The 9025-nt window shown below is 34.6% G+C and overlaps 1 protein-coding gene across 1 annotated transcript; it reads right to left on the minus strand.

Moving 5' to 3' along the window:
• Positions 1-778: 778 nt before the first annotated feature.
• On the minus strand, positions 779-1943 carry LOC106385814 (late embryogenesis abundant protein, group 3-like). The gene has a single exon (XM_013825712.3). The coding sequence runs from the start codon at positions 1816-1818 to the stop codon at positions 958-960; it is 861 nt and encodes a 286-aa protein (XP_013681166.1). The 5' UTR covers positions 1819-1943; the 3' UTR covers positions 779-957.
• Between the last annotated feature and the right edge of the window lie 7082 nt (positions 1944-9025).

Consider the following 9025-nt stretch of genomic DNA (forward strand, 5'->3'; position numbering starts at 1 on the left):
TACTGCCAAAATAGTGATTAGTGGAAGTGTATATATCTAAAGTATCAAAAAAAAAAGAGAAATTCCTTAAACAATCAGACTCTTAATATCATTTTCATGTTTGATTTAACTATACTTACCTTTAGTTTTAAAGAGTTAAATAAGCACTTATATTCTTAGGGTTGACTAATATAGATTCAAAGTTTATATTTGAGGGGTAGAATTTTGGAGTGTATAGTTTAGGATTTTTAAAAATAAATAAAATTTTAAAAATAGTTTCAAAAAGACTTTTTGAATTGCAACATAAAATTTTGGAAAAAAAACAAAAGTTTTATAAAGATTTTGAATTTGAAAACGTATAATTCGAAAACTATATAAAATTTTTAATCATTTCTTTAAATAATTATTTATATTTATATAATATAAAGTAAGGATAGAATAGTATTTTGGATTTTAATTGAAACTTCATACTTTACGTATTTGCGAAAATATCCATTTAATAAAAGTAAACATAAATAATAGTTTTCTAAAAAAAAACATAAATAACAGTACCATAAATTGATAAAACAGAATTCTCCCAAAAACATAGGACCGATTTCTTTAAATTGAGAATATTATTCATCTGTCTAACAAAAATTAAGTAAATTATCCGGCTGCGGAAAAACACTAGTATGATTAACAACGAGTTGTATTATCGCGTACACTACGGTAAGGTGCTGTAGTCACGCAAGTGATTATGCTCCTAATCTCAAATGGGCCGGTTAAACCCACTAACTAACCCGCGTAATTACAACCAGCCTTTTCACTCGAAACGTAAGATGTGTGCATACCAGAAGAGATCAACACATACATTACGAAACCATTTTTAAAAAAAAATAGAGAAAAAAGAAACATGAAAAGAAAGATTCAGACACGATACACATACTATCCATCTAACAAACCGTTCAAACTCCTCTTTGAAATTTGTTCCACCACATTCTAGAGCTCATCCTCCTCATTGAAGCTAGTATCCTTAACTCGTTTTGACTTGTGCGACAAGTTATCTCTAGCTTGCTCTGATTCCTTAGCAGCTGAGTCATAGCTTTGAGACGCTTTATCTTTCGCAGACTCCAAAGTCTCCTCAGCTTTGGATCTTGCAGTCTCGTAGTGTTCTTTAGTCTTTTCCTTTGCATTCTTACTCTCACTTTCCGCTTCTTCCTTCAACTTCTCGGCCTTCTCCTTGGCCGCACTCGTCAGATCGCTAGCCTTCTCCTTAGCCGCCTCAACCGTTTCTTCCAACCTCTCCTTAGCGTCTCCCGCTTTGCGTGTGGCTGCGTCCTTTGCTTCTTTAGCCTTCTCTGACACCGTGTCCCCCATGTTAGGGTAGTTTTCGTTGTGTTTGATTCCGATTTTCTCTTTAGCCCAATCAGTCCATGACTTATCGCTATTATCTCCCGAGAAACTGTCTTTAACTTGTTTTGACTTGCGAGGCAAGTCATCTTTAACTTGACCTACTGAATCATAGCTCTGCCATGCCTTGTCTTTCAAGGAACCAATAGTTTCGCCTGCTTTCGATTTTGCTGTCTCGTAAGTAGCTCCAACGGCTTCCTCTGCCTTGCGTTTGGCGGCGTCCTTAGCGTCCTTGGCCTTATCAGTCGCTTCCCAAGCGTTGTCTTCGACCGTTGAGGTGGTGTGAGTGGTGGGGATGTTCTCTTCATGCTTCAGACCGATCTTCTCCTTGGCCCAATCAGTCCATGATTTACTCTTAGCCACGTCTTCTGCAATGGTGGCTTTGACACAACAATTCGTTACAATAGCCATAAGTACCAAAGATACGATAACTCTCTTCCCTAAACCCATTTTTACCTAACGCTTACCGATTACAAAATCACGTTTTATAATTTAATAATCTAAACTCTTTCTCCTCGAAGTTATGAAATAAACAACATGAAAAGCTATGTGTGGTTTTCTCCGAGGATCTGTGAGGTGATGGCTCTGTTATATATGTGGAATACGAGAAAGGGTTGATGACACTTGTCCAACTACGTGGCGTGTACCTACTTCTTATGTCGTTTTGATCTTGGATTCGTGTTAGGCGGTTCTTTACACGTGTTATATATGTTATCGAAGATCGATTTTGCTGGAAAATACTCAACCGACTCACGATGTTAAAAAGAATAGAGAAAGGCTTCTCAAATCTTTATCTATCTCATTGTTCCGTAACACATAGTCCATGTCTTACCAAAAAAATATTTCTCCTCCAGCAACCTTCACTTAACAGTTATATAGATTGCAACTTGCATACAAACAAGATGCAAGTTGTTTTTACACATCAGGCATGATATCGATCAGGCTAATAAAGCTAGCCCCATCAATAAGCATATACTTGTTGGCATAGCTGGCCCATACATTATAACTTGTTCAAGAAAAATAAACAGATTTTTAGAGGTTTGATTTGTTTACTCTTTTTTTTTTTTCTACTTTGTGTAAATTGCGTGTTTATGTATTTCCACGGGGATCTCAGCCCTCAGAGCTAAACAGTCATTATATTTGTCAATCTTTTTACAAGCAACACAAAAGTTTTATGATAAAACACATCATTTTTGTGAGTTTATGAGCCGGTGTAGTTATCAAACACATAAAGATTGTGTATTCATACTTACACATTGCCTATGCTGTTCAAGGTTTGACATTATCTCTCCAAACATGAGCATCTAACTAAACCGAATATATCTTGTTTCATGAGTTACAAAGAACAACGATTCATTGAAGATGGAATGTACTATATGAAATTAATATTAGGGACCAATAGAATTTAAAGGGTTTTTGTAACATCAAAATAAAAACAGCTTTACAAATCCAACATTATAATCCTTATAAACCTCTGATGGCATATAGAATAATTTTGTAAACTCATATCAATATCATAAAAGAATTTAGTATGAAAAAGACATGTATCTTAATAATAAAGTATATAGTGATTTATTATATTTAAATCACGTCATTTAACAACAAGGAATTTTTTTTATATAAATTTAATTTCTTAAAATTTGCCTTAATGAATAAACTATTTTACTAATTTCTATTACTAATATTATCTATTTTATTTTCGTTTTTCTAGATAAATTTTATAAAATCATATCAATATCATAAAAAGAAGAATTTAGTATCAAAAAGAAAATATCTAAAAATAAAAATATATAGTGATTTCTAATATTTAAAACATGTGATTTAACAAGAAGGAAATTCCTTTTGGAATTTTATTATTTAAGAATTTCTGAAGTAATATTTAATTTTAGTTTTGAATAACTATTCAATTTCTTAATTAATTTTTTTTAATGATTTCATGTTATTTTTTTTTCCTAATTACAGATTATCAAGCTTAATACTATTTGATGTCTTAACATCTATATAAATAAATAAGTAATTATCTCAAATCCAAATCTAATGTAAATTCCATTAAGAAATTGTTTTCCCTATGTTTTTTTAATTATGTAACACAACTTATCTGATATCATATTTTCTAGAATTAAATATTTTGGAAAAATGAATAATGATAATAAAGAGAGTATTTTTGAAAATGTCACTTTAGTGATGGTAACACGAAAGTGGTAAACATGAAATTTTCCCAATTATTTTTATAGAATTTTTTTTTGCTTGATTAATATTTAATTCTAAATTGTTTTATATCTTAATTTTATAAATTTATAATAAAAATATTACTTCTAGATAACAAGACACTATATGTAAAAATTATCTTCTTTTTTTTTAATATGTTTTATTTTGAATTTTTTTATCATATTAATTTATAATCAATTATCTAATATAATATATGAATTTAATATTATTAACATAAAATTCAATTTTAGTTATATAATAAATTATATATACCATTCATTAAGATAACAACAACATTAACCACTCTAATTTTTAACGCGAGAGCTCATGATGGAAAAATCACTTTGCAAATAATAGCATAGATAGTAATATCATTTCATACTAAGACCAACTTAATATCTGATAAACACTTTAAAGTATTGATGTGATACAAACCATATATTCTCAAACTTTTGAAATAGAACATTGGATTTTGGTTATTATTAGTTTCTAAAATTCTAATGATCAATGCATTTTTAAAAGATTGCATGTTTGATTCACTTATACAACTCCCGATCAACAATTCAATATTTATCCCATAAGTTTAACCCAAAACAACATATATCAGATTCTCAGGAACCATATGTCTCTACACATGCCCCTATGGAATTCCAAGATATTCAGGTCTCAAAGATCACCACTAGTTCCGCTACCCCACAGGTTCAAGAGGATAACCAAATAGCATCGCCAACTTTAGCCAAGCCTTTATCACCATTAGTAGATATTGAATCTACTCCCATTTCAGCATCTATTATGAAGACTTCTCCTTCCAACATTATCAACAAGGAAGTCCAAAAAACTTCGATTGTTGATCCTTTAAACACATCGGCTCAAGCAAGTGGATTTGAGAGTCCTTCTCGGTTCACTGCGTTAGGTGATGTGGAAGAGGCCCCTGATAAACCAATAAGCTCGCTCGGTTTGACAACGGATTTGAGAGAGATTAGACCTCCTATAAAGTACCAAGATTTGGAATGGAAAAATGTACGAGGGAGAGGTAAGTGTGGCTGTCGCGGCCGTGGTAACACTTGCTAGTTGCTCTTTTTTTCATTTATTTTTTTGTTTCGACTCTCTCATGCCTTGAATGTTTCCTAGGTTTGAGATGTTATTCATCATGGATTGTATTCATGCAATTTTTTTCTTATTATAAGGTTTGCAACCTTATTATGTAAATGTTTCTATTTTAATTGAAAGCCTTTTGTCAAAAAAAAAAAAACAAAAAAACAAATATCAGTCTATACATAATAGGAAGATGTCTTACATTTATGGAATTATTTCTAAACATTTTTTAAGCACAGTCGATTCCCAAACAAAAGTTCAAAAAATTGCTAAAAGAATACTTTTGAATTTTATTAATATTTATGAATTTTAAATATTTAATAAATAATTAAGTAAAGTTATAAATAAGGTACAATTTTCATTACTCTCTTAATAAAACAAAATTTGCCTTGATCCTTAAAGACTATTTTAGAAAAAAATAGAAGTAACTATTTAAAAGAACTGTTCTATTTTTATAGATTTAAATTATATAGTTAACCAGTACACTACAAGAAAACACGCTATATTTCGACGGACGTTCCGACGGACAACAAAGTCGTCGGACACATTTGACGACTTTCCGACGAAAACAAAAAATATTACTTCGTCGGAAATTCGTCTGAATATACCGACAACTTTCCGACCAAAGAGTGTGCGTCGGTATATACCGACGCAATTCCGACGACATTCCGATTAAATATATAACCGTTACGTTCGTCGGAAATTCGTCGGTATATACAGACGACTTTCCGACGACATTGCGATCAATAATATAACCGTCGCTGTCGTCGGAAGTTTGTCGGTATATACCGACGAATTTCTGACGAACCTTTTGACCGTTGCCGACAAATACATATGACCGTTTTATAGCCGTTGAGATAGGAAAATATCGACGGAATTCCGACGGATATGACCGTTAAATTTCTGACGAACCTTTTGACCGTTGCCGACAAATACCTATGACCGTTTTATAGCCGTTGAGATAGGAAAATACCGACGGATATGACCGTTAGGGTCGTCGGAATTCCGTCGGAATGTCGTCGGACTGCCGTAAGCAATTTCCTATAAATACAACCTCTCCTCATTCAACTCATTCACTCCTCATTCTCTCTTCACTCTCTCTAATCACAACAATTCCGAGAAAATCATGTCTTCAGGAGTTTATTATCGTTCGTGGATGGATAAACCTCATATGGATCCCAACACCAATTTACTTACGGAAGAATACGTTCAAGGGATTGGAGAATTCATGAAGCTTGTTGAACAGCAACCAGATGCAAAAACCGGTATGTTAAGATGTCCCTGCTCTACTTGCAATAATAATAGGATTATAAGAGAATTTGATGTTTGGACTCATTTTTATATGAGAAGATTTTCACGTAATTATAAAGTTTGGTATCTTCATGGAGAAACTGGTTATGAATATGGTAGTACTAGCGAAGCTCAGCCTGTTAGCGAACCTCAGCCTGATATTAGGTTCGAAGAACCTAGAACGGATATAGATTATGGTGTAGGTACTGTGCAGATGGTACATGATCATTATAGAGGGGAAGAACCAAATCCCGAATCTAGGAGATTTTTTGACATGTTGGATGCCGAAAAACAACTTTTGTATAAAGGTTGTAGAGATGGTCATTCACCCTTATCATCTGCAACTAGATTGATGGGTATTAAGACAGACTATAATTTGGCTGAAGAATGTGTGGATGCGATTACTGATTTTGTCAAAGGTATTCTACCTGAGGATAATCTTGCACCGGGTTCATACTACGAGGTTCAGAAACTTGTTGCGGGTCTTCAACTACCGTACGAAGTGATAGATGTATGTATTGACAACTGCATGATCTACTGGGGAGCGGATAAGGAACGGGATAACTGCAAATTTTGTAGGAAACCTCGTTATCAGGAGACGAGGGGAAGAGTTCCGATCCCGTTCAAAAGGATGTGGTATTTGCCTTTGACGAAAAGATTGCAGAGGTTGTATCAGTGTGAGCGCACAACAAAAGCAATGAGATGGCATGCAGAGAATTCCACAAATGGTGAGATTAGACATCCTTCAGATGCGAAGGCTTGGAAACATATCCAGTCAACATATCCAAAATTTGCGGAAGAGAGAAGAAATGTTCATCTTGGATTATGTACTGATGGTTTCAGCTCATTTGGAAAGAGTAGAAGACAATATTCTCTATGGTCAGTTATTGTGACACCTTACAACTTACTACCAAGCTTGTGCATGCGACGAGAGTTTTTGTTCCTCTCAATTCTCGTCTCCGGGCCAGAGCATCCAAAGTGATCACTAGACGTGTTTCTTCAACCACTGATATATGAGTTGCAACAACTATGGGCGCATGGTTTTCAGACATACGATGTTTCGTGCAAAGAAAACTTTTATATGCGGGCAGTACTTATGTGGACAATAAGTGACTTTCCAGCATATGGTATATTATCCGGATGGACAACACATGGGAGACTATCATGTCCATATTGTCAAGATGACACATATGCTTTCCAACTAAAGCACGGAAGGAAAACGTGTTAGTTTGACTGTCACAGAAGATTTCTACCACCTGATCATCCATACCATAGGAGTAAGACTTTGTTTACGAAGAACAAGCAGGTGTTTGATGGTCCACCTGAGGAAGTTAGTGGGGAAGATTTGTGGAAGCAGTTGAGGGATTTTGGTGTAGATAGGACGCCAGACGTAGGTGGACATGAAAACATTCGAGTCGATGCGGTTGGAGAGCTACATAACTGGCACAAAAAGAGTATTTTCTGGAATCTGCCATATTGGAAGGATCATCATAAAACTTGGTTAGTATTTTTATTTTATTTGTAGTGTTTTTTCATTAATTAACTTTCTAACATGCATTTTTTTTAAGGTTCGACAAGTCGAGCAATGGCATTAGCAGGAGCATCAACAATATGATGTATTCCATGCTCCATACCGGATATTCGAAGTGGAGTGTGATTCCTCGCGAGGACCGGGAGTTGTGGTTTCGTCAGTTTGCAGTAACTCTTCAGGTTTTTTAAAGCATTTTTCAATTTTTTTTTATATATATCTACTAATTAAATTATGTGTGTTTTGTAGCAAGAGTTCACTTGGGAGTCCGGTCTCACGGAAACAGTCCGTCCGAAATTCAACGAAAAGGCCATGGACTCTTATACGAAGCAGATCAACGCTTGGAAGACAGTATGACAGAAGAACAAGAGGCCACGGTACATCAACGGGACGGTGTGGGAGCAGTTGATAATCCATTGAGAGAAGGACGACACTGCAGCGACGTCTCGTAAGAACTCCAACAACCGGAAGAGCGATCGTGGCGGGAAAGGTATGTATGTGCACAACCTCGGTGCTTGCTCTATGTCTTCTAAGGAGGATCAACTTGTAAGTTCTATTTTTTTTTTTAATCTTTATATTTATTTAGATAAATATTTTTATATATTCTTTTGCAAATGACTGTTTTTTAGATTGAAGCAAATGACGGTAATCCCGTTGATTATCTTCAACTTATTAAGGAGGCTCACACTAACAAGAAGACAGGTTAAATTCAGAACGTCGTGATCAGATCCGTCGTTGACTTGGTGGAAACTCAAAAGGAAGCTCTTCTATCTTCTCAGCCTCTCTCTGATGACGGCGATTCTATGGGAGCTTCAACCAACATGTTCTGATTGCAAATAAATGAGATGGTCGAAAAGGTAATTTTTTATTAATATATTTATTTTATAATGTAGTTTACTAACTTTAAATATTTTTGTAGGCGGTTCCTAAAAGGAAAGGAGGACGTTTAGTTGGGTTGGCCCGCCGTGCTTCTTCGTATCCGGCGTCTTCTTCGCAAGTTCCGTATACCGATCCCATGATTCTGGAGCAGCTACAGAACAAAGATGAACGGATTGTGGCATTGGAGGAGCAGAACGCCACTATCCTTTCTGAGAATGCCACTATCCTTGCTCAGCTGGAATCCCAAAAGAAGACCAACGCCGAGATATTGGAAAAGCTAGATCGTTTGTTGTCTTCGGGTTCTTAGTTTTTTATGAATTTTAAAACTTGATGAATGTTTTTTTTTTCTTTTTAAGTTTCTATGAATTTAAATTCTATAATATTATTAGTTTTAAATTTCAGATTTTGTGTATTTATTAATTTTTAATAAAAAAAATATTTATAAATGCAAAATTTATTCATATTTAAAAATGGTATATTCTGACGAATCTGAGTCGTCAGAATATACCGACAAACCGGTTCGTCGAAATGTACTGACGAATGATAGTCGTCGGAATATACCGACGAGTACAAGTCGTCAGAATATACTGACGAATTTGTGTCGTCGGAATATTCTGACGAACATGCTTGTCGCTATATTCCGACGACTCTGATTCG

The sequence above is a fragment of the Brassica napus genome, chromosome C3, assembly GCF_020379485.1.
Source record: "Brassica napus cultivar Da-Ae chromosome C3, Da-Ae, whole genome shotgun sequence".
Classification (NCBI taxonomy): Eukaryota; Viridiplantae; Streptophyta; class Magnoliopsida; order Brassicales; family Brassicaceae; genus Brassica; species Brassica napus.